General features: G+C 47.2%; 1 protein-coding gene across 2 annotated transcripts in view; it reads left to right on the top strand.

The window, feature by feature from the left end:
• Positions 1 to 24,686, top strand: part of SLC22A2 (solute carrier family 22 member 2) — a 148,735-nt gene that overhangs the window by 87,881 nt on the left and 36,168 nt on the right. The window contains exons 8-9 of one of the 2 annotated variants that reach the window (XM_075338170.1): positions 5,355 to 5,463; positions 21,126 to 21,238. In XM_075338170.1, coding sequence (XP_075194285.1) covers positions 5,355 to 5,463; positions 21,126 to 21,238 — 222 coding nt within the window. The remainder of the gene's footprint in view (positions 1 to 5,354; positions 5,464 to 21,125; positions 21,239 to 24,686) is intronic. The other variant, XM_075338171.1, reaches the window with a different exon arrangement.

Here is a 24,686-nt window from a genome sequence, read left to right as displayed (position 1 = left end):
GAAGGGTGGAGGAGGAGCTGGGGTGGAGCCTAGGCAGAGTCTCAAGGGGGCGCCAAAATTTTGCCAGTATGTGGCTCTGAAATTCCTAGTGGTGGCCCTGATCAGAAGGCAGCAGATGGTAGGATAATCAGCACGTCTGTGGTGAAGTAGAAACATGTTGTAGAACCACGAGAGTCTGAGGATACTATAGCAACAAATGAAACTGGATGGGAGCAAAATCCAACTGAACACATCACTGACTCAATACTCAAACACAGAGAAGTGTTTCAGTGGACCTTATAAGGCCTAAGTGAGATGATGTCACTTACGAACACCGGGTCACTTCTAAGACCCAACTTGGAGTATGGAAAAGGGTGATAGCCATATGGGAAGTAGTCGGCCCTGACAGGTGCGTAATAAATATTCAGGATGTTAGAGATTTTCTGATCCTGGTGTGAGTGACACAAGCCCCCCTCCTGATGATGATTTGTGTGAGGGTGGTGAAAAAAGGAGAGTAAGTGACAGCAGTACCGCCCTACAGCTTCTATCACCACCCTCAAATGAAGCGTCACACAATAAATAAGCCTTTTCATGCTGTTATATTGCGGTTTATTTATTCTTCCGCAATACATAAATTAGCTGCCAACCACTAATTTTGCTAAAATTAACTCAGGGTGTGAGCAACACATTTTAATATTTTTTTTTTCTTTGAGTAAATTCACACTGCTTGCACATGTGCGGTTGTTATTTGCTGTATATATACACTCATATTGAGAATTTAATTGTTTCATCTGCAATATCTGAATTTACTCCCAAGTGCTGACTTAGTAAGCAACTATCTGCAGCATGGGAATTTGCCTCTAAATGTGGGATTTACAAACTTGATTCACATTACCTGCAATGTGTGCGACTCTTATGCGGTGCACATGTGTGGCTATGTTTGAGAATTTAGTTGTTTTATCCATAGCATATAAATTTCTCCTGTGTGCCAACTAGGGAGGTCACTATCTGCAGGGTGTGATTTTGCTCCTAAAACGTTTATGGGCTTGATTCCCAGTGCTTGCAATATAGCATGCGATCTGATCTGATATATATGAACTGAAATAAAACTAAAGTAGCTTTTGCTTAGTATAAATCGCAACTTATACTTTACTTATGTTGACACAGTCTAAAATCACGAAAATTGGCCTTTTTTGAATATATATAAATTCACTATAATAGAGAATTTGTATAAAAATGGATGAATTGGGTTTATCTGTTTTTAGAAATATTCTTGGAAAAATATGGTTAATTAATCGTATGTGCATATAAAATGGTATTTAATTTGAGAATATTCATTCTTAATCTGTATGTCTGGTGCTCAAGTAATTTAAACACTTGTGTTGTCAATCAGTATTTGTATATAAACCTTGTAGTGCCGCCTTCCCAGCATCATGATTAAGGGTGATTGTTTCACCTGAAACGCGTAGTGCTGTGCTGGTCATGTCATCCGTTGTCTGCATGCTAAAATAAAGACCATGGCTTTCCTCGCCTGAAGAGCTGGAAGTTCCTTCTTTCTTCTATTTGTAGTTATTTGATGCCCATATTTTAACCCCTTCATGACCGGCAGATTTTGCTCTTTCTGGGTTTTTTTTTCGCCATTCTTCTTTTGAGGGGCGTAACTTTTTTATTTTTCAGTCAATCTGGTTATGTGAAGGCTCGATTTCTGTGGAACAAGCTGTACTTGGAAATGAAACCATGAGTTTTACCATATACAGTTAGGTCCAGAAATATTTGGACAGTGACACAATTTTCGCAAGTTGGGCTCTGCATGCCCCCACATTGGATTTGAAATGAAACCTCTACAACAGAATTCAAGTGCAGATTGTAACATTTAATTTGAAGGTTTGAACAAAAATATCTGATAGAAATTGTAGGAATTGTACACATTTCTTTACAAACACTCCACATTTTAGGAGGTCAAAAGTAATTGGACAAATAAACCAAACCCAAACAAAATATTTTTATGTTCAATATTTTGCTGCGAATCCTTTGGAGGCAATCACTGCCTTAAGTCTGGAACCCATGGACATCACCAAACGCTGGGTTTCCTCCTTCTTAATGCTTTGCCAGGCCTTTACAGCCGCAGCCTTCAGGTCTTGCTTGTTTGTGGGTCTTTCCGTCTTAAGTCTGGATTTGAGCAAGTGAAATGCATGCTCAATTGGGTTAAGATCTGGTGATTGACTTGGCCATTGCAGAATGTTCCACTTTTTTGCACTCATGAACTCCTGGGTAGCTTTGGCTGTATGCTCGGGATCATTGTCCATCTGTACTATGAAGCGCCGTCCGATCAACTTTGCGGCATTTGGCTGAATCTGGGCTGAAAGTATATCCCGGTACACTTCAGAATTCATCCGGCTACTCTTGTCTGCTGTTATGTCATCAATAAACACAAGTGACCCAGTGCCATTGAAAGCCATGCATGCCCATGCCATCACGTTGCCTCCACCATGTTTTACAGAGGATGTGGTGTGCCTTGGATCATGTGCCGTTCCCTTTCTTCTCCAAACTTTTTTCTTCCCATCATTCTGGTACAGGTTGATCTTTGTCTCATCTGTCCATAGAATACTTTTGCAGAACTGAGCTGGCTTCATGAGGTGTTTTTCAGCAAATTTAACTCTGGCCTGTCTATTTTTGGAATTGATGAATGGTTTGCATCTAGATGTGAACCCTTTGTATTTACTTTCATGGAGTCTTCTCTTTACTGTTGACTTAGAGACAGATACACCTACTTCACTGAGAGTGTTCTGGACTTCAGTTGATGTTGTGAATGGGTTCTTCTTCACCAAAGAAAGTATGCGGCGATCATCCACCACTGTTGTCATCCGTGGACGCCCAGGCCTTTTTGAGTTCCAAAGCTCACCAGTCAATTCCTTTTTTCTCAGAATGTACCCGACTGTTGATTTTGCTACTCCAAGCATGTCTGCTATCTCTCTGATGGATTTTTTCTTTTTTTTCAGCCTCAGGATGTTCTGCTTCACCTCAATTGAGAGTTCCTTAGACCGCATGTTGTTTGGTCACAGCAACAGCTTCCAAATGCAAAACCACACACCTGTAATCAACCCCAGACCTTTTAAGTACTTCATTGATTACAGGTTAACGAGGGAGACGCCTTCAGAGTTAATTGCAGCCCTTAGAGTCCCTTGTCCAATTACTTTTGGTCCCTTTAAAAAGAGGAGGCTATGCATTACAGAGCTATGATTCCTAAACCCTTTCTCCGATTTGGATGTGAAAACTCTCATATTGCAGCTGGGAGTGTGCACTTTCAGCCCATATTATATATATAATTGTATTTCTGAACATGTTTTTGTAAACAGCTAAAATAACAAAACTTGTGTCACTGTCCAAATATTTCTGGACCTAACTGTAATTTACTGGAAGATGGTAAAAAAATCCAAATGCAGAAAAATTGCAAAAAAAGTGCGATTGCAGTATTGTTTTTGAGATATTTTATTCACTGTGTTCACTATATGTATAACTGATGTGTTAGTTTGTTACCTTAGGTCGGTATGAGTTTGTAGACACCAAACATGTATAGGTTTACTTTTATCTAAGGGGTTAAAAAAAATATCAGAAGTTTGACCGGACAACGTGGCGTACGTTTTGCGCCATTTTCCACGACCCATAGCGTTCTCATTTTTCGTGATCTATGTCTCAGTGACTGCTTATTTTTTGTGTGTCGGGCTGACGTTTTTAACTACCATTTTTGCAGAAATACAACGTTTTGATCACCTGTTATTGCATTTTGCGCAGAATATGTGGCAACCAAAAAAATGTAATTTTGGCATTTGGAATTTTTTGCCGCTACGTCGTTTACCGATCAGATTAAAGGGAACCTGTCACCGGATGTTTATAATACTCACCTAACGGTCGGTGCAGAGCAGACTGGTTGGATGGGCGTCTCCGTTCTCCGGTTCCGCGCCTCCTCTTCTGACCATTTTTGTCCTTCTTCTGAAGCTAGTGTGGATGACGCAATCTGCGTCATCTACACTAGCCGACATTGAGGTCCTGCGCAAGCGCACTTTGATCTGCCCTGAGTAGGGCAGATCAAAGTATTGTAGTGCACCTGCAGAGATGCATTAGTCAGCAGTATACATAATGTATACACACCACAATAGGCAGAGGGGCCCATACAACAAAAGCAAAGTAAGTTAAACCCAAATGCAAGGCAGCTAAATAGCAGGCTCCCTCATTCGAGGGTCTCACCAATACAATGGAGATCCAGCATGGTATGATTGAAAGGGTTAAAACCCTAAAAAGAGGCCACACTAGAAAGAATAACTAGCATGCAAAAAATGTGCACTGGAGCACATGACTATAGGAGGCAAGGGAAGCTAGAAGCTCAATTAAGCATAAAGTTGAAAATACGACTGCGTGCTCAGCATAGAGACCTAACGCGTATCGCTGCGCTCAGCAGCTTTATCTGGGTCCCTGACGAAGCTGCTGAGCGCAGTGATACGTGTTGGGTCTCTATGCTGAGCACTCAGTCGTATTTTCAATTTTATGCTTAAATGAGCTCTAGTCACGGTTCAATAATGAAGTGTCTGTGCAGCTAAAAAAGTTAAAGATACTGCAGGACACTTCATTATAGACAGCAGACACACTACAATCATTCTTACCAGACGCCAAGGGGGAGGACCTGCAGTGAATCTCACACCCACAGACACCCACTCACCACATTCGGGGATACATATTTCTTCTGGCCGGCAGAATCCTGAGATGCAGTGCAGTGGAACGCAAGGACCTGCGGCTGCAGATGGAATGCTTGCAGGACCTGAAATGCGTAACTTCCTCCCATCTTTCCCTGCAGCTGAAAAGCATTCTGTACTGCCAGATTTGGTTAGTGACTACTGGGTGTGGCTGTATGATCTGATTGGTGAGTGTGTGTACTATCTGATGTGTGTGTGCATGATATGATGTATCTGAGTGTATCGGCCAGAAGCAGGGTAGGACGGCGTGCAGCATACCTTCTGAGAGGGCCCGCCGGAGATCACAGGGAGGACCTGGGAACCACACAGACGTCTGGGGTCTGGTAAAGTATGCTTTTTTGGGGGGGTAAACTTACCCTCAACCATATTTCTTCAAGAATAAGATCTACTCCAAAAATAAGTCCTAGCACTTTTTGGGAAGCAAAAAAAGTTCAAGATAGTGTCGTATTTTTGGAACAACACGGTATTAAAAAAAACCCTCAAAAAAACTAAACATGTTCCAAATTTTCTTTTACTCAATGTTTACACTCAAAAGTGTCTCAAGAGAAGAGGAAGCAGTGATTAGAAGTAGTTTTCATGATTTTGTTGAATATTTAGTGTTGAAAAGTATTTATTTTTTCTTTGTAGGATATCCTGGTCTACAGATAGCACTGGGATGTGTGAGCAGAATGGGCATTACATTATCGTACGAGATGATTTGTTTGGTCAATGCTGAATTATATCCAACGTTTATCAGGTGTGGAGTTAGGTGTGAATGGATAGAACTTATTATACAGCATTTATGGAAGGGAAAATGTATAATGAGATATAAATGTTAGTTTATGTTTTTCATTCTGATATATTTTAACAGCATTTGTAAACGGTAATTACACTGATTAACAATTAATTTAAAAACCACACTGATTTGCAGAAAAAAATGCTGCATCAGGGACGCATGTCGGTCACACCATGCCCTAAGAATATATATTTATAATATTAGCACAAGTGATTCATCTATTTGTTGATAAAATGTTTGTGGAGACATTTGCTTCTTGACAAAGCTCACCTTAGGGCAGAACGAAGGCTAATAGCTTTAGGCCCTGTGCGCAGTAGAAAAAGGATTTTTCTCAAAAACTTTCTTGAGAGTCTAAAAGGTTAGCGCACTTGCGTTAAAAAAACGCACAAATAACGCACCGAAAACGCATACGTTTTTACCGCGTTTTTGTGCATTTTTGATGCGTTTTTTTCCGCAGGTTGGTGCATGCGTTTTTTTTACCATTGTCTATGGCAAAAAAACGCAGGTACCTGCAGAAAAGAAGAGACATGCTCATTCTTTTTCTCAAGAAATTCTGCAGAATAAATGTTCTTCAGAAAAAAATGCAGTGTGCGCACAGCTATTTTTTTCCATAGGTTTTGCTGGGAAATGTCTGCAGAAAGGTTACAACCATTGTCTCAAGAAATTTCTGCAGCAGAAACACAAAAAAACCGCGGGTAAAAATGCAGCGTGCGCACACAGGGCCTTAAGATTTAAATAAAGGTATATGCCAAGTTCAAATATGCTACATTGTATTAGTTTTGAAATCTGTAGAAAATAATAGTAGACTTATGCTGAGTAGTCATCCAGAACAAGCAAAATGAAAAATGTTATGCATTTTTTTAACCCCTTAAAAGTTATTCCCATCTTTACAGTTGGATATTTTCAGATAGTTTTTATAAAAACAAGCACTTTTGCAATTTACTGCCTGTTAAAATTTGCAGTTGTTTTTGAGAGACACTTTTCTTTTGTATACAGCTTGTTGCCTAGGAGACCGACCACGGATGCAGTGTAGCTTGTAAACACTGCACTGAAGCTGGACAGGAATAGGAGGTAGCAGTGTGCTTCAGTCATCTAGACAGCATCCAAGTAGTGTTTACAAGCTCAAAAGAAAATAGCTTTGAACCCCGTTGCGTCACAGACAATTTTGGCTTCTATGCCAGATGATTTTGTTATTTTTCGATTTTCCATTGTCACATTCCAGGAGCCATTTTTGAGATTTTTTTTCCATATTGTTCCTCATTTTGGTAGTAAATTTTAGTCCAAATGCTTTGTATATAGGTTATAAAAGAAATGAACGTTATATGAAATGTAAAAAATTAGAAGTTTTCAAAATGTTATCTTTGCTTGCACGACCGTGATACTACATAAAATAATTAACATTTTAAAATAATTATGTTTACTTTATGTTGGCAGCATCGTTTAACCTTTCTTATTATGGACAGGAATTGACTTGTATGTTTAGCAGCAATTTCTTAAATTTTCAAGAAAATTTCTAAAACATTATTTTTAAACAAATTATGTAAAGTTTGCAAGTCTCTTTAAAACCTCTTCACAACCAAGGATGTATACAAGTGCATGTCAATAAATTAGAATATCATCAAAAAGTTAATTTAATTCAGTAATTCAATACAAAAAGGGAAACACATACTGTATATTATATAGAGTCATTACACACAGTGATCTATTTCAAGTGTTTATTTTTGTTAATGTTGATGATTATGGCTTACAGCCAATGAAAACCCAAAAGTCATTATCTCAGAAAATTAGAATATTTACTACAAAACACCTGCAAAAGTTTCCTAAGCGTTTAAAATGGTCCCTTAATCTGGTTTAGTAGGTATCAAAATCATGGGGAAGACTGCTGACTTGACAGGTGACTAGAAAGCAGTCATTGACACACTCAACAAAGAGGGTAAGCCACAAAAAGGTCATTGCTAAATAAGCTGGCTGTTCACAGAGCGCTGCATCCATGCATATTAATGGAAAGTTGAGTGGAAGGAAAAAGTTTGATAGAAAAAGGTGCACAAGCAACCGGGATAACTGCAGCCTTGATAGGATTCTTAAGAAAAGACCATTCAAAAATTTGGGGGAGATTCTCAAGGAGTGGACTGCTGCTGGAGTTAGTGCTTCAAGAGCCATCACACACTGACGTATCCAGGACATGGGCTACAACTGTCGTATTCCTTGTGTCAAGCCACTCATGACCAATAGACAACGCCAGAAGCGTCTTACCTGGGCCAAGGAGAAAAAGAACTGGACTGTTGCTCAGTGGTCCAAGGTGTTGTTTTCAGATGAAAGTAAATTCTGCATTTCATTTGGAAATCGCGGTCCCAGAGTCTGGAGGAAGAGTGGAGAGGCCACAATCCAAGCTGCTTGAGGTCTAGTGTGAAGTTTCCACAATCAGTGGTGGTTTGGGGAGTCATGTCATCTGCTGGTGTAGATCCACTGTATTTTATCAAGACCAAAGTCAGCGCAGCCGTCTACCAGGAAATTTTAGAGCACTTCATGCTTCCCTCTGCCGACAAGCTTTTTGGAGATGGAAATTTCATTTTCCAGCAGGACTTGGCACCTGTTCACACTGCCAAAAGTACCAATACCTGGTTTAATAACCACAGTATCACTGTGCTTGATTGGCCAGCAAACCCCAGCAGACCTAAACCCCCTAGAGAATCTATGGGGTATTGTTAAGACAAAGATGGGAGGCACCAGACCCAACGATGCAGACGAGCTGAAGGCTGCTATCACAGAAACCTGAGCTTCCATAACACCTCAGCAGTGCCACAGGCTGATCACCTCAATGCCATGCCACATTGATGCAGTAATTCATGCAAAAGGAGCCCCGACCAAGTATTGAGGCATTTACTGTACAGACTTTTCAGGAGGCGCCAACATTTCTGAGTTTAAAATCATTTTTTCAGTTGGTCTTATATAATATTCTGATTTTCTGAGATAATGACTTTTGGGTTTTCATTGGCTGTAAGCCATAATCATCAACATTAACAGAAATAAACACTTGAAATAGATCACTCTGTGTGTAATGACTCTATAATATATATGCGTTTCCCTTTTTGTATTGAATTACTGAAATAAATTTACTTTTTGATTATATTATAATTTATTGAGAAGCACTTGTATATGAAAAAAATGTAGCACAGACTCATTGAAGCAGGAATATGAAGAATGTTACTACTGTAAAAAACAGTAAAATAAAATAGAACAGAAGGGTGACATCACACCCAACGCACTTTGGGAAACTTATTTTGGCATTCACACAATTGTAGAGTTGATTATCGCCTAATATCCCTTGCCGTTTCATTATTACCCCAATTGCTATATTGTTAGTATGCACAAATGGCCGTGCAATTTTTCATTTGTGGTTATGCAGTGCCATCTTGTGGTTGACTTTGACATTTCAGTGTATATTTGTATCCAGATGTTTTACTATTTACAGTATCTGTATACTTATGTGTTGTCTCTATTACACTCCTTATTCTGGAACGCTTAAACATATCCTAGTGATTTAGAATTATTTTTGTGACACATTGTACTTTGTTATCTGCATGTGTGAACAGCGCTCTATGCAAGCCACTAGTGTGCAGTTTTATCATTTAGCAATCGCGCCCCTCCATTCCATGGAGGTGTGTGTGTGATTTGCTCCTCCTGCACCTGCGATGCTTCCACTTTAGTGGGGGTTTAGCTGTATCCTGGTAGAGTACTAGTTTTTGGCCTGGGCGATGTACACACTGCAGCCCATCTTGCTGTAAGTAATACTTTATGTTAGTTGAATACTAAAGACGTATCCAGCTTCTGTAACAAAAAAATGCAGGCTAGGAGAATTTTGTGTTAAAACATGATATTTATTAAATAATTTAAATCCATAAAACGTATGTTTACTTGTTTCAGGCATGTTTGCCCTTAGTCATATTGAATATACAGTGAATCTGAAGACAGTTTGTATAGCAATATCAAGATCCAAGTTTTTTTGTTAGCATGTTAGAAGGATTACAATTTATCAACAATTTTTTTTTCCAAGGAAATTTCCAATTCCAAGTTTTTACGCACCTATTCAGTTTTGAGGGGGCTTTGAAGTGTCTATATATTGGAAACTCTCCAGAATTGATACTATTTTAAAAATAGTACCCCTTAAATTATTCTAAACTGCTGTTAGGAAAAATGTTAATCCTACAGATGCTACATAGGCATTAAAGAGGTTGGACACTATTTTACATAGATCTTTCATACGAACTAATTGTTATAGATGAGCACTTCACTAATTAACTTTCTTCATCAAATCGTGCTCTAACCTCAGCTACTCGCCTGATCACATGATCTCCGGCAAAGTATATCCTGATTCCTGTGATGTCACTGCAGATTCCCCTGGAATCTGGAAACTGATGAGTGAGCGGGTTTGCTGCCTGGGTGAGCGGGGCTGCAGATCACTCGGTCTCTGAGAATGCTGCCAGCTATATCTCCTATTAGTTTGTTCACAGCAGGGTGTATATACACATGTACCCATGTTGCTGTATCCCATGTGTGATATATGCATACACACTGCTGCATTTCTTTTATCATATGAATACATTCAGATCTCTCCCCATCCAGGGCTGTATTTTGCCTTCGTGCTGCCCTAGGCACTTTAAGTGGTCGCGCCCCTTAGTGACAACGTAAAACTGAGTTTTCGCACTCGACATCTGTTTAAGGCAGATCTACTCTGTAAAACACTTTAAAAAGTATAAATGAGAAACGAAGGGCACTACCCCCCCCCCCCCCCCAATGGGGATCACCACAGGCACATCAAAACATAGCATGAGTATAAAATATTCCCACCGTCCCCACTTATATACTGTGACTGTCACACTGCCCCTAATATACTACACACTGCCCTCCCTTATAAATTATACCCACCACACCTTCCTCAATGAAATATGATCTGTACTGTCCTCACATCATGCTGCCCCCTCCTCACAATGTCCCATGCATGCTGCCCCCTCCTCACAATGTCCCATGCATGCTGCCCCCTCCTCACAATGTCCCATGCATGCTGCCCCCTCCTCACAGTGTCCCATGCATGCTGCCCCCTCCTCACAGTGTCCCATGCATGCTGCTCCCTCCTCACAATGTCCCATGCATGCTGCCCCCTCCTCACAGTGTCCCATGCATGCTGCCCCCTCCTCACAATGTCCCATGCATGCTGCCCCCTCCTCACAGTGTCCCATGCATGCTGCCCCCTCCTCACAATGTCCCATGCATGCTGCTCCATCCTCACAATGTCCCATGCATGCTGCCCCCTCCTCACAGTGTCCCATGCATGCTGCTCCATCCTCACAATGTCCCATGCATGCTACCCCCTCCTCACAATGCCCCATGCATGCTGCCCCCTCCTCACAATGTCCCATGCATGCTACCCCCTCCTCACAATGTCCCATGCATGCTGCCCCCTCCTCACAATGTCCCATGCATGCTACCCCCTCCTCACAGTGTCCCATGCATGCTGCTCCATCCTCACAATGTCCCATGCATGCTACCCCCTCCTCACAATGCCCCATGCATGCTGCCCCCTCCTCAAAATGTCCCATGCATGCTACCCCCTCCTCACAATGTCCCATGCATGCTACCCCCTCCTCACAATGTCCCATGCATGCTGCCCCCTCCTCACAATGTCCCATGCATGCTACCCCCTCCTCACAATGTCCCATGCATGCTGCCCCTCCTCACAATGTCCCATGCATGCTGCCCCCTCCTCACAATGTCCCATGCATGCTGCCCCCTCCTCACAATGTCCCATGCATGCTGCTCCCTCCTCACAATGTCCATGCGTGCTGCCCCCTCCTCACAATGTCCCATGCATGCTGCCCCCTCCTCACAATGTCCCATGCATGCTGCCCCCTCCTCACAATGTCCCATGCATGCTGCCCCCTCCTCACAATGTCCCATGCATGCTGCCCCCTCCTCACAATGTCCCATGCATGCTGCCCCCTCCTCACAATGTCCCATGCATGCTGCCCCCTCCTCACAATGTCCCATGCATGCTGCCCCCTCCTCACAGTGTCCCATGCATGCTGCCCCCTCCTCACAATGTCCCATGCATGCTGCCCCCTCCTCACAATGTCCCATGCATGCTGCCCCCTCCTCACAATGTCCCATGCATGCTGCCCCCTCCTCACAGTGTCCCATGCATGCTGCTCCATCCTCACAGTGTCCCATGCATGCTACCCCCTCCTCACAATGTCCCATGCATGCTGCCCCCTCCTCACAATGTCCCATGCATGCTGCCCCCTCCTCACAGTGTCCCATGCATGCTGCCCCCTCCTCACAGTGTCCCATGCATGCTGCTCCATCCTCACAATGTCCCATGCATGCTACCCCCTCCTCACAATGTCCCATGCATGCTGCCCCCTCCTCACAATGTCCCATGCATGCTGCCCCCTCCTCACAATGTCCCATGCATGCTACCCCCTCCTCACAATGTCCCATGCATGCTGCCCCCTCCTCACAATGTCCCATGCATGCTGCCCCCTCCTCACAGTGTCCCATGCATGCTGCCCCCTCCTCACAGTGTCCCATGCATGCTGCCCCCTCCTCAGTGTCCCATGCATGCTTCCCCCTCCTCACAATGTCCCATGCATGCTGCCCCCTCCTCACAATGTCCCATGCATGCTGCCCCCTCCTCAGTGTCCCATGCATGCTGCCCCCTCCTCACAATGTCCCATGCATGCTGCCCCCTCCTCACAATGTCCCATGCATGCTGCCCCCTCCTCAGTGTCCCATGCATGCTGCCCCCTCCTCACAGTGTCCCATGCATGCTGCCCCCTCCTCACAGTGTCCCATGCATGCTGCCCCCTCCTCACAGTGTCCCATGCATGCTGCTCCATCCTCACAGTGTCCCATGCATGCTACCCCCTCCTCACAATGTCCCATGCATGCTGCCCCCTCCTCACAATGTCCCATGCATGCTGCCCCCTCCTCACAGTGTCCCATGCATGCTGCCCCCTCCTCACAGTGTCCCATGCATGCTGCCCCCTCCTCACAGTGTCCCATGCATGCTGCTCCATCCTCACAATGTCCCATGCATGCTACCCCCTCCTCACAATGTCCCATGCATGCTGCCCCCTCCTCACAATGTCCCATGCATGCTGCCCCCTCCTCACAATGTCCCATGCATGCTACCCCCTCCTCACAATGTCCCATGCATGCTGCCCCCTCCTCACAATGTCCCATGCATGCTGCCCCCTCCTCACAGTGTCCCATGCATGCTGCCCCCTCCTCACAGTGTTCCATGCATGCTGCCACCTCCTCACAGTGTCCCATGCATGCTTCCCCCTCCTCACAATGTCCCATGCATGCTGCCCCCTCCTCACAATGTCCCATGCATGCTGCCCCCTCCTCAGTGTCCCATGCATGCTGCCCCCTCCTCACAATGTCCCATGCATGCTGCCCCCTCCTCACAATGTCCCATGCATGCTGCCCCCTCCTCAGTGTCCCATGCATGCTGCCCCCTCCTCACAGTGTCCCATGCATGCTGCCCCCTCCTCACAGTGTCCCATGCATGCTGCCCCCTCCTCACAGTGTCCCATGCATGCTGCCCCCTCCTCACAGTGTCCCATGCATGCTGCTCCCTCCTCAGTGTCCCATGCGTGCTGCCCCTCTCCATGAGCTCCTAATGCTGCCTTACTCTTTTCCATAATGACACCTCCATGCTGCCCCATTCATCATACTAAGACCACCACACTAACGCTTATGCTGAGACCCCACCCCCCACACACACACTACCCCACTCTTGATATTGACTCCCCTACATTGCTCCACTCCATACTGATCCCACACATGCTGCCCCTTCTCCATAATGAGCTCCCAATGCTGCCCCCCTCTCATTCTGAGTCCTTACACTCCCCCCATCGATTTTGTCATTGCACTATCCCTCAACCCTTGTCCTCTGTCTCTAGCATTAGCCCCTCTCTCCCATTCCCCCAGCAGCAGCCTCTCTCCCCCGCCTTCAGCATCAGCCTCTGTCCCCAGCCTCCCCCAGCCTCAGCCTCTCCCCCCAGCCTCCCCCCCAGCCTCTCTCTCCCCCCAGCCTCAGCCTCTCTCTCCCCCCAGCCTCCCCCCCAGCCTCAGCCTCTCTCTCCCCCCAGCCTCCTTCCCAGCCTCAGCCTCTCTCTCCCCCCAGCCTTCCCCCCAGCCTCAGCCTCTCTCTCCCCCCAGCCTCCCCCCAGCCTCAGCCTCTCTCTCCCCCCAGCCTCCCCCCCAGCCTCAGCCTCTCTCTCCCCCCAGCCTCCCCCCCAGCCTCAGCCTCTCTCTCCCCCCAGCCTCCCCCCAGCCGCAGCCTCTCTCTCCCCCCAGCCTCCCCCCCAGCCTCAGCCTCTCTCTCCCCCCAGCCTCCCCCCCAGCCTCAGCCTCTCCCCCCAGCCTCAGCCTCTCTCTCCTCCAAGCCTCCCCCCCCAGCCTCAGCCTCTCTCTTCCCAGCCTCCCCCCCAGCCTCAGCCTCTCTCTTCCCAGCCTCCCCCCAGCCTCAGCCTCTCTCTTCCCAGCCTCCCCCCAGCCTCAGCCTCTCTCTTCCCAGCCTCCCCCCAGCCTCAGCCTCTCTCTTTTCCCAGCCTCCCCCCAGCCTCTCTCTTTTCCCAGCCTCCCCCCAGCCTCTCTCTTTTCCCAGCCTCCCCCCAGCCTCTCTCTCATCCCAGCCTCCCCCCCAGCCTCTCTCTCCCCCCAGCCTCCCCCCCAGCCTCAGCCTCTCTCTCCCCCCAGCCTCCCCCCCAGCCTCAGCCTCTCCCCCCAGCCTCAGCCTCTCTCTCCTCCAAGCCTCCCCCCCCAGCCTCAGCCTCTCTCTTCCCAGCCTCCCCCCCAGCCTCAGCCTCTCTCTTCCCAGCCTCCCCCCAGCCTCAGCCTCTCTTCCCAGCCTCCCCCCAGCCTCAGCCTCTCTCTTCCCAGCCTCCCCCCAGCCTCAGCCTCTCTCTTTTCCCAGCCTCCCCCCAGCCTCTCTCTTTTCCCAGCCTCCCCCCAGCCTCTCTCTTTTCCCAGCCTCCCCCCAGCCTCTCTCTCATCCCAGCCTCCCCCCCAGCCTCTCTCTCATCCCAGCCTCCCCCCCAGCCTCTCTCTCATCTCAGCCTCCCCCCCAGCCTTTCTCTTTTCCCAGCCTCCCCCCAGCCTCTCTCTTTTCCCAGCCTCCCCCAGACTCTCTCTTTTCCCAGCCTCCCCCCAGCCTCTCTCCCCCCCCAGCCTCTCTCCCCCCCAGCCTCCCCCCCAGCCTCAGCCTCTCTCCCCCCAGCTTCCCCCCCAGCCTCAGCCTCTCTCCCCCCCAGCCTCCCCCCCAGCCTCAGCCTCTCTCTCCCCCCAGCCTCCCCCCCAGCCTCAGCCTCTCCCCCCAGCCTCAGCCTCTCTCTTCCCAGCCTCCCCCCAGCCTCAGCCTCTCTCTTCCCAGCCTCCCCCAGCCTCAGCCTCTCTCTTTTCCCAGCCTCCCCCCAGCCTCTCTCTTTTCCCAGCCTCCCCCCAGCCTCTCTCTTTTCCCAGCCTCCCCCCAGCCTCTCTCTCATCCCAGCCTCCCCCCCAGCCTCTCTCTCATCCCAGCCTCCCCCCAGCCTCTCTCTTTTCCCAGCCTCCCCCCAGCCTCTCTCTTTTCCCAGCCTCCCCCCAGCCTCTCTCTTTTCCCAGCCTCCCCCCAGCCTCTCTCTTTTCCCAGCCTCCCCCCAGCCTCTCTCTCATCCCAGCCTCCCCCCAGCCTCTCTCCCCCCCAGCCTCCCCCCCAGCCTCTCTCCCCCCCAGCCTCCCCCTCAGCCTCTCTCCCCCCCAGCCTCAGCCTCTCTCCCCCCCCAGCCTCCCCCCCAGCCTCAGCCTCTCTCCCCCCCCAGCCTCCCCCCCCAGCCTCAGCCTCTCTCCACCCCAGCCTCCCCCCCAGCCTCAGCCTCTCTCCCCCCCCAGCCTCCCCCCCAGCCTCAGCCTCTCTCCCCCCCAGCCTCCCCCCCAGCCTCAGCCTCTCTCCCCCCCCAGCCTCCCCCCCAGCCTCAGCCTCTCTCCCCCCCAGCCTCCCCCCCAGCCTCAGCCTCTCTCCCCCCCAGCCTCAGCCTCTCTCCCCCCCAGCCTCCCCCCAGCCTCAGCCTCTCTCCCCCCCCAGCCTCCCCCCCAGCCTCCCCCCCAGCCTCAGCCTCTCTCCCCCCCAGCCTCCCCCCCAGCCTCTCTCCCCCCCCCAGCCTCCCCCCCAGCCTCAGCCTCTCTCCCCCCCAGCCTCCCCCCCAGCCTCAGCCTTTCTCTCCCCCCAGCCTCCCCCCCAGCCTCAGCCTCTCTCTCCCCCCAGCCTCCCCCCCAGCCTCAGCCTCTCTCTCCCCCCAGCCTCCCCCCCAGCCTCAGCCTCTCTCTCCCCCCAGCCTCAGCCTCTCTCTCCCCCAGCCTCCCCCCCAGCCTCAGCCTCTCTCTCCCCCCAGCCTCCCCCCCAGCCTCAGCCTCTCTCTCCCCCCAGCCTCCCCCCCAGCCTCAGCCTCTCTCTCCCCCCAGCCTCCCCCCCAGCCTCAGCCTCTCTCTCCCCCCAGCCTCCCCCCCAGCCTCAGCCTCTCTCTCCTCCAGCCTCCCCCCCAGCCTCAGCCTCTCTCCCCCCCAGCCTCCCCCCCAGCCTCAGCCTCTCCCCCCAGCCTCAGCCTCTCTCTTCCCAGCCTCCCCCCAGCCTCAGCCTCTCTCTTCCCAGCCTCTCTCTTTTCCCAGCCTCCCCCCAGCCTCTCTCTCTTTTCCCAGCCTCCCCCCAGCCTCTCTCTTTTCCCAGCCTCCCCCCAGCCTCTCTCTTTTCCCATCCTCCCCCCAGCCTCTCTCTTTTCCCAGCCTCCCCCCAGCCTCTCTCTTTTCCCAGCCTCCCCCCAGCCTCTCTCTTTTCCCAGCCTCCCCCCAGCCTCTCTCTTTTCCCAGCCTCCCCCAGCCTCTCTCTTTTCCCAGCCTCCCCCCAGCCTCTCTCTTTTCCCAGCCTCCCCCCAGCCTCTCTCTTTTCCCAGCCTCCCCCCAGCCTCTCTCTTTTCCCAGCCTCCCCCCAGCCTCTCTTTTCCCAGCCTCTCTTTTCCCAGCCTCCCCCCAGCCTCTCTCTCATCCCAGCCTCCCCCCCAGCCTCAGCCTCTCTCTTCCCAGCCTCTCTCTTTTCCCAGCCTCCCCCCAGCCTCTCTCTTTTCCCAGCCTCCCCCCAGCCTCTCTCTTTTCCCAGCCTCCCCCCAGCCTCTCTCTTTTCCCAGCCTCCCCCCAGCCTCTCTCTTTTCCCAGCCTCCCCCCAGCCAAAAAGAGGCATCGCAACGATCATTAACTAACCTGTAAGGTGCCCATACATTCTAGGCTCTGCCTTACGTATACCTGCTCCGGTGCCTGCTGCCCTGCTCTGCTATTATCCTCTTCTGGCTGGCTCCAGCTCCAGTCGCGTCCTCCTCCGCGGCGTGTGTCAGCTGCAGAATTGGACGCTGCAGCACGGGGCAGTGAGCTGATTGGCGCGCCCGCGCGCCTCTGACCCGGAAGTGCAGGCGCTGGAACTTCCGGGGTTAATCAGCTCACTATGCCTGGCGCCCTCCGTGTATTTAAAGAGGCAGAAGTGCGCCTTTCCTCTCCCTCTCAACCCCCCCCCCCCCGAGAACACAGCGAAGTGCAACGGAGGGAGGGGCGGGGGGCGGGGATGTAAAAAAAAAAAAAAAAAAAAAAAAAATTTATATATTTTTTTTTTTTTTTTTTTGCTGCCAGAAAGTGCCGCCCCCCCGCAACGTGCCGCCCTAGGCACGGGACCACGGGTGCCTAGTGGCAAATACGGCCCTGTCCCCATCCTATCCATCTCATCATCCATGTCAATGAAGGGGAGTAGGGAATAATCTTTATTCTGTAATATCCCATACAGGAGATTGTGCTCGGCCTGTGTGTGACTCTGGGGTAAGAGTAGGAGAGGTTAAGGTGGAGTTACACCTCTGTGCTCACTGCTGGCTTGCAGCCTAAGGCTGGAAACACACTTATGCGTGTAAAATCGGTCCGAGTTGCATGATAAAAAGTCGGACGATTTTAGTTCACGTTATGATCAGTGTGCAATGCAACTGTAATGCGATCCTGAGATTTTTCTCATGATTGCATTCCGTGTGCAATGCGTGTTTGATGCGTATGGGATCCGTTTTTACTATGTCATCTGCCATTCAGCTCTGCTACATGGCCGCTGACAGCAGACACAGACAGAGCCATGTAGCAGAGCTGAATGGCCGCTGACAGCAGACACAGACAGAGCCTCACGATCAGAATGAAGTCGGATGAACTTCACCCGACTTCATTGTCATCCCGCAGCTTTGTCTGTGTGCCATGGCCTGATTTTCGGTCACCGGTGAAGGTCTCACCGGTGACCGCAAATCCCCTGAGTGACCGCAGTGAGCCGTGCTATCAGCAGTGCCGTCACTGAGGTTACCCGCGGCCACAGCATAAGTCCTCCCACTGAGACCTGTGGCCACGGGTAACCTGAGTGACGGCACCGCTGATAGCGCGACTCACTTCAGTCGCTGCGGGGAGCTCACAGAGAGCGGTCGTGGTCTGTGACCGCTTTCTGTCAGCTTCCGATGTAGCAGAGCTGAAAGCGTTGTGGGACCTCTGTGGATTACGTCGGACATGGAGGGGTATTTGGGGACTTTATTAAAATAGTGAAAGAGGTTGCTGTTTTTGTCATTTATTACAAATAAAGGATTTTTTGGATGTGTGTGTTTATTTTTTTAACTAACAGGTTAATCATGGAAGATATCTTGGGGAGACATCTGCCATGATTAACCTTGGACTTAGTGGCAGCTATGGGCTGCTGCCATTAACTCCTTATTACCGCGATTGCCACCGCACCAGGGCAATTCGGGATGGCCGGGTACAGTCCCAGGACTGTCGCATCTAATGAATGCGGCTATTCCGGGCGGCTGCTGGCTGATATTGTTAGGGTAGTTGGCTCCCCATAGCGTAGGGCTCCCCATCCTGACAATACTAGCCTTCAGCCGTGTGGCTTTACCCTGGCTGGTATTAAAATTGGGGGGGGACCGCACACCGTTTTTTTTAAATCATTTATTTATTTATTTTCTGCATGATATAGACCCGCCCACCGGCAGCTGTGATTGGTTGCAGTGAGACAGCTGTCACTCATCGTGGGGGCGTGTCTGACTGCAACCAATCATAGGCACCGGTGGGCAGGAAAAGCAGTGAATACCAGATGGAATAATGAGCGGCCGGCTTTTTCAAAAGAGGAGAAGCCACTGGAGCAATGTGAACGCCGTGCAGCACCGCGCCGGTGATCGTGGATCGGTGAGAATGAGAGAGGGGGGGAGAGGGATAGACCGACATGGACAGAGAGAGAGATAGAGACAGAGAGACCGATCGACAGACCAACCGACAGAGAAAGAATAGAGACAGAGAGGGAGAGACCGACTGACAGAGATAGACCGACATTGTCAGAACTCACTCATTTCCAGTGCTTTGTGAAACATGCGATAAATGTATTTAGAAAAACGAATGTCACTAGGATGGTGTGAGTGCCGGTCCGTGTGACATCCTTTTATTTATCCGCTCCCATAGAGTTGCATTGGAGAGACTCGCGCGAGAAACTCTCCAAAACGCAGCATGCTGCGATTTTTTTCTCAGTCCGATTTGGACTGAGAAAGAAATAGCAGATGGGAGCTGCCTCATTGATTAACATGTGTCCGAGTGCAATGCGAGAATTTCTCGCATTGCACTACTGCGAGAAAATCACAAGTGAGAAGCCGGCCTAACACAAAGAGTGATGGGAAATGTAGTAATGAATGCAGCCAAGGGTTCTGCCCTCTGTGAGGATTCTCCAGCACCAGGAGCAGGTGGTCATGTAACCACAAGCATGCGATTTGCATAGATGTGATCACATGCCTTCTAGATAAGCGCGGCCTCACATTTTGGGGTCCATTTTCTCCTTTTACCCTTGTGAAAACAAAAATTTAGGCTGAAGCAACATTTTTGTGGGAAAAATGTAATTTTTATTTTAATGGCTCAATGTTATAAAATTCTTTGAAGCTCCTGTGGGTTCACTGTGTTCTTCATTCCTCTAGGTTTCTACTGTTTAGGCACATACAGGGCTCTGCAAACACAACATGGCGTGCGCTATCTATTCCAGTCAATTTTGGACTCCAAAAGTCACATTTTGCTCATGCCCTGCTGTGTACCCAAACAGTGGTTTTCCACCACATATGAGCTATCAGTGTATTCAGGAGAAATTGTACAACAAATTGTATGGTTCATTTTCTCCTGTTACCCTTGTGAAAATAAAAAAATATCGAGGACTAAAGCAACATTTTTGTGGTAAAATGAAAATGTTCATTTTTTTGAACATTGATATAGTTCCTGTTGAGTACCTAAAGGGTTAATAATCTTCTTGAATGGTTTTGAGCACTTTGAGGCTTGCACTTTGTAAAATATTGTCACCTTTAGGTATTATCTGTCTCAGAGACCACTCAACATTATTTCAATTTTGTATGTGATACCTAAAATAATGGTTTTGTAAATTTTGTTGGAAAAATGAAAAATTGCTGATAAATTTGTAACCCTTTTAACTTTCTAACTATAAAAAAATTTCAAAAACTATGCTGATGTAAAGTAGATATATGGTAAATGTTAGTTATTGACAATTTTGTGTTATATATCTATGTGGTTTAAGAGCATAAAAGTTCAAAGTTTGAAAATTGCGAAAATGTAAACTTTTTTTGTCAGACTTCCAATGTTTTCATAAGTAAGAGCAAGTCATATTAACTCAAGTTTACCACTAATATGACTACAATCTGTCTTGTAAAAACAATCTCAGAATCACTGTGATATGATGACTGATGAAGCATTCAAGAGTTAAAACGACACTGGTCAGAGTTGAAAAATGCAGCCTGGCCAGGAAGGTGAAAACAGGCTAGGGGGATGGGATTAAGGTCCCGCGTAAGTGCACTAGAAAGAAGTGCACACATTTCACCCCTACAAAGTAATAATGTGCCATGTATGCACCTTTGGCACAATACCTGGAATGCTTCTATAACAATTTGTTATGTACCCAGTTAACATTTAATAATGTCCCTGGAGTCCCTCCATTTACCATAATAATGTTCCTTGAGTCAACCCCAAGTACAGTGATAATTTCCCTTGAGTGCCCCTATGTAGAGATCCCTTATGCACAATATGATGGCCCCACAGCTCCCCTATACAAAGTGTGATGTCCCATAGCTTTCCCAGTCACAGTAAGGTGCTTCCACAGGTCCTCTATTGAAAGTATGAAGGGCCCACAGCTTCCCTATATACAGAATGATGGACCCACAGATTTCTATACACAGTATGATGGTTCAACAGTTTTCCTATAAACAGTATAATAGGCTCATATCTCCTAACACACCATGATATCCTGCACAGATCCCTTTAAACAGTATAATGGGGCCCACAGCTTCCTATAAACAATATGATGCCCCAATTAAAGGGGCATCATATTAAAGATGTAACAGATTCTTGCTTTGGGAACTTAACTGTACACTTCATTTGCAAAATAGTCCAAACTTTGTAAATTTAAGCAACATACATAACTTTTTTTCCCATTTTTTCTCTACAACTATTGTCACCTAGCTTATTTATCTATGTAACATTTTCAGGAACCTGGGCATAATGGTCTGCTCATCCTTTTGTGATCTTGGTGGAACCATCACACCATTCCTTGTTTACAGACTGGCAAATATTTGGAAAGAATTACCACTAATAGTATTTGGTAAGTAACCCACAACTAAAAAGGGCATTTCAGCAGTTAAATGGAATCTGTAAATTCATTCTAAATATAAAACCAAATGTTACTTTAAAATAATGCCCCTATGTTCCTAATATTTTAAATGAAGTGCTCCAGTACCTCAGCAATGTGTATGCAAACATTTCCTGCATTGTAGGTTAATAAATATAGATAAGTCCACTGAGCATTCAACTCTGGAGATAAGTCTGGTGTTTCTGCTGCCTCAAGTGATACCACAGCTCCTTTAACATCCACTGTACACATACGGCGCAAGACTGAAGCAGGTGTACCATATCTAGTAGAATGACGGTGTGAGCTCGCCCCATACTTGGCAGGTAATGGCTTTGTGCTATAGCATCTAATAGTTGGAGTAGCAATGAGGCTTCGCACATGTTTAATGCCGCTTTCAAATTCTAATATCGGCATTAACCCTTTTACCCCGGTGACTTTCTGTTTTTCGTTTTCGTTTTTGGCTCCCCTTCTTACGAGAGCTGGGCCATTTTTATTTTTCCGTCAATCTTGCCATATGAAAGCTTATTTTTTGCAGGAGTTGTACTTTTGAATGAAGCCATTAGTTTTACCATGTAGTGTATTGGAAAATGGAAAAAAAAATTCCAAGTGAGGTGAAATTGCAAAAAAGTGCGATTGCGCAATTGTTTTGGGGAAATGTTATTAACTGTGTTCCCTATATGGTACACCTAATGTGTCAGTGTGATGCCTGAGGTCGGTACAAGTTCGGAGATACCAAACATGTATACTTTTACTTTTATCTAAGGGGTTAAAAAAAATTCAGACATTTGTAAAAAAAAAAAAATGGAGTTTTTTTGCGCCAGTTTTTGGGATCAGGGGCTCAGTGATGGCTTATTTTTGATTCTTGAGCTGGCATTTCTAAGGATACCATTTTTGTGCAGATGCTACTTTTTGATTGCTTGTTATTGCATTTTTAATATTTTTTGCGGTGACCAAAAAGCATAACTTTGGTGTTTGGATTTTTTTTTCTGCCACGCCGTGTACCAATCAAACTAATTGATTTTATATTTTGATTGGGCATTTCTGAATGCAGCAATACCAAATATGTGTATATTTTTTAACTGTTTTATTTTCAATGGGGGGTGTGATTTAAACTTTTAGGTTTTATTTTTTCAAATGTACAGTCATGGCCAAAAGTTTTGAGAATGACACCAAAATTATATTTTCACATGATCTGTTGCCCTCTGGTTTTTAATTGTGTTTGTCTGATGTTTACATCACATACAGAAATATAATTCCAATCATATTATGAGTACCAAAAGGGTATATTGACAGTTAGAATGAGTTAATGCAGCAAGTCAATATTTGCAGTGTTGACACATCTTCTTCAGGACCTCTGCAATTCTCCCTGGCATGCTCTCAATCAACTTCTGGATCAAATCTTGACTGATAGCTGTCCATTCTTGCATAAGCAATGCTTGCATTTTGCCAGAATTTGTTGGTTTTTGTTTGTCCACCCGTCTCTTGATGATTCCCACAAGTTCTCAATGGGATTAAGATCTGGGGAGTTTCCAGGCCATGGACCCAAAATCTCTATGTTTTGTTCCATGAGCCATTTAGTGATCACCTTTACTTTATGGCAAGGTGCTCCATCATGCTGGAAAAGGCATTGTTGGGCGCCAAACTGCTCTTGGACAGTTGGGAGAAGTTGCTATTGGAGGACATTCTGGTACCATTCTTTATTCATGGCTGTGTTTTTAGGCAAGACTGTGAGTGAGCCGATTCCCTTGGCTGAGAAGCAACCCCACACATGAATCGTTTCAGGATGCTTAACAGTTGGCATGAGACAAGACTGGTGGTAGCGCTCACCTCTTCTTCTCCTAATAAGCTGTTTTCCAGATGTCCCAAACAATCGAAAAGGGGATTCATCTGAGAAAATGACTTTACCCCAGTCCTCAGCAGTCCACTCCCTGTACCTTTTGCAGAATATCAGTCGGTCCCTGATGTTTTCTCTGAAGAGAAGTGGCTTCTTTGCTGCCCTCCTTGAAACCAGGCCTTGCTCAAGCAGTCTCCGCCTCACAGTGCATGCAGAAGCACTCACACCAGCCTGCTGCCATTGGTGAGCTAGCTCGGCACTGCTGGTAGTCCGATCCCGCAGCTAAAACAGTTTTAAGATATGGTCCTGGCGTTTGCTGGTCCTTCTTGGGTGCCCTGGAGCCTTTTTGGCAACAATGGAAGCTCTCTCCTTGAAGTTCTTGATGATGCGATAGATTGTTGACTGAGGTGCAATCTTTGTAGCTGCAATACTCTTCCCTGTTAGGCCATTTTTGTGCAGAGCAATGATGGCTGCACGTGTTTCTTTAGAGATAACCATGGTTAACTGAAGAGAAACAATGATACCAAGCACCAGCCTCCTTTTAAAGTGTCCAGTGGTGTCATTCTTACTTAATCATGACTGATTGATCGCCAGCCCTGTCCTCATCAACACCCACACCTGTGTTAATGGAATAATCACTAAAACAATGTTAGCTGCTCCTTTTAAGGCAGGAATGCAATGATGTTGAAATGTGTTTTGGGGGTTAAAGTTCATTTTCTTAGCCAATATTGACTTTGCAAGTAATTGCTGTTAAGCTGATCCCTCTTTATGACATTCTGGAGTATATGCAAATTGCCATTAGAAAAACTTAAGTAGTAGACTTTGTAAAAATTAATATTTGTAGCATTCTCAAAACTTTTGGCCATGACTGTATAAAAACTTTTTTTTACATTTTTTACTTATTTCATTAGTCTCCCACGGGACTTTAAGGATCATCAGTCTGATCGCGTCTTCATTTCTGTTGATCAGAGCTGCACAGCTTTGATCAACAGAAATGCATTGTTCCTGTGTGAGCCGGCGCTCTGTCAGCTCTAACAGGAAATACATCATGATAGCGACAGGCGTCATCATATGTCTTGTTGTTACCATGGCACCGTCGACTCCCCATGATCACGTTACGGGGCCTTCAATTTAAATTGTGGTGTAACATTTTGACAGCACAATCTAAGTGTCAAGCAGGCGCAGGTAGATCGCGGAACCATCCGCACCTGTTAGCCACAGATGTCTGCTGATTTGAATCAGCAGACATGTGAAGAGATCACCGCCAGCTCACAGCAGGAACCGGCGGTGATAATCCATGACCAAGGACGTACCGGTACGTTCTTGGTCGTAAAGGGGTTAACAGCATACCAGCATAAGGGCACATTATTCTATGCACCCATCGGCTTGCCCATGACATGATAGCGAATCGTTGTTGGATAGCTATGACAGCCGAAGTCTATTGAAGACCTTCGTGCTTGTCATTACGAAGCTGCCTTGAAACTCAAGAGATTAAAAGGAATCTGTTAGCAGGTTTTTGCTACTTCATCTGACAACAGTATAATGTATGCAAAGAGACACTGAATCCAATGATGTACTACTTAGTTT

The sequence above is a fragment of the Anomaloglossus baeobatrachus genome, chromosome 3 (assembly GCF_048569485.1).
Source record: "Anomaloglossus baeobatrachus isolate aAnoBae1 chromosome 3, aAnoBae1.hap1, whole genome shotgun sequence".
NCBI classification, from domain to species: domain Eukaryota; kingdom Metazoa; phylum Chordata; class Amphibia; order Anura; family Aromobatidae; genus Anomaloglossus; species Anomaloglossus baeobatrachus.
The sequence above is the reverse complement of the archived record's forward strand: the minus strand, read 5'-3'. Positions and strand labels throughout refer to the sequence as shown.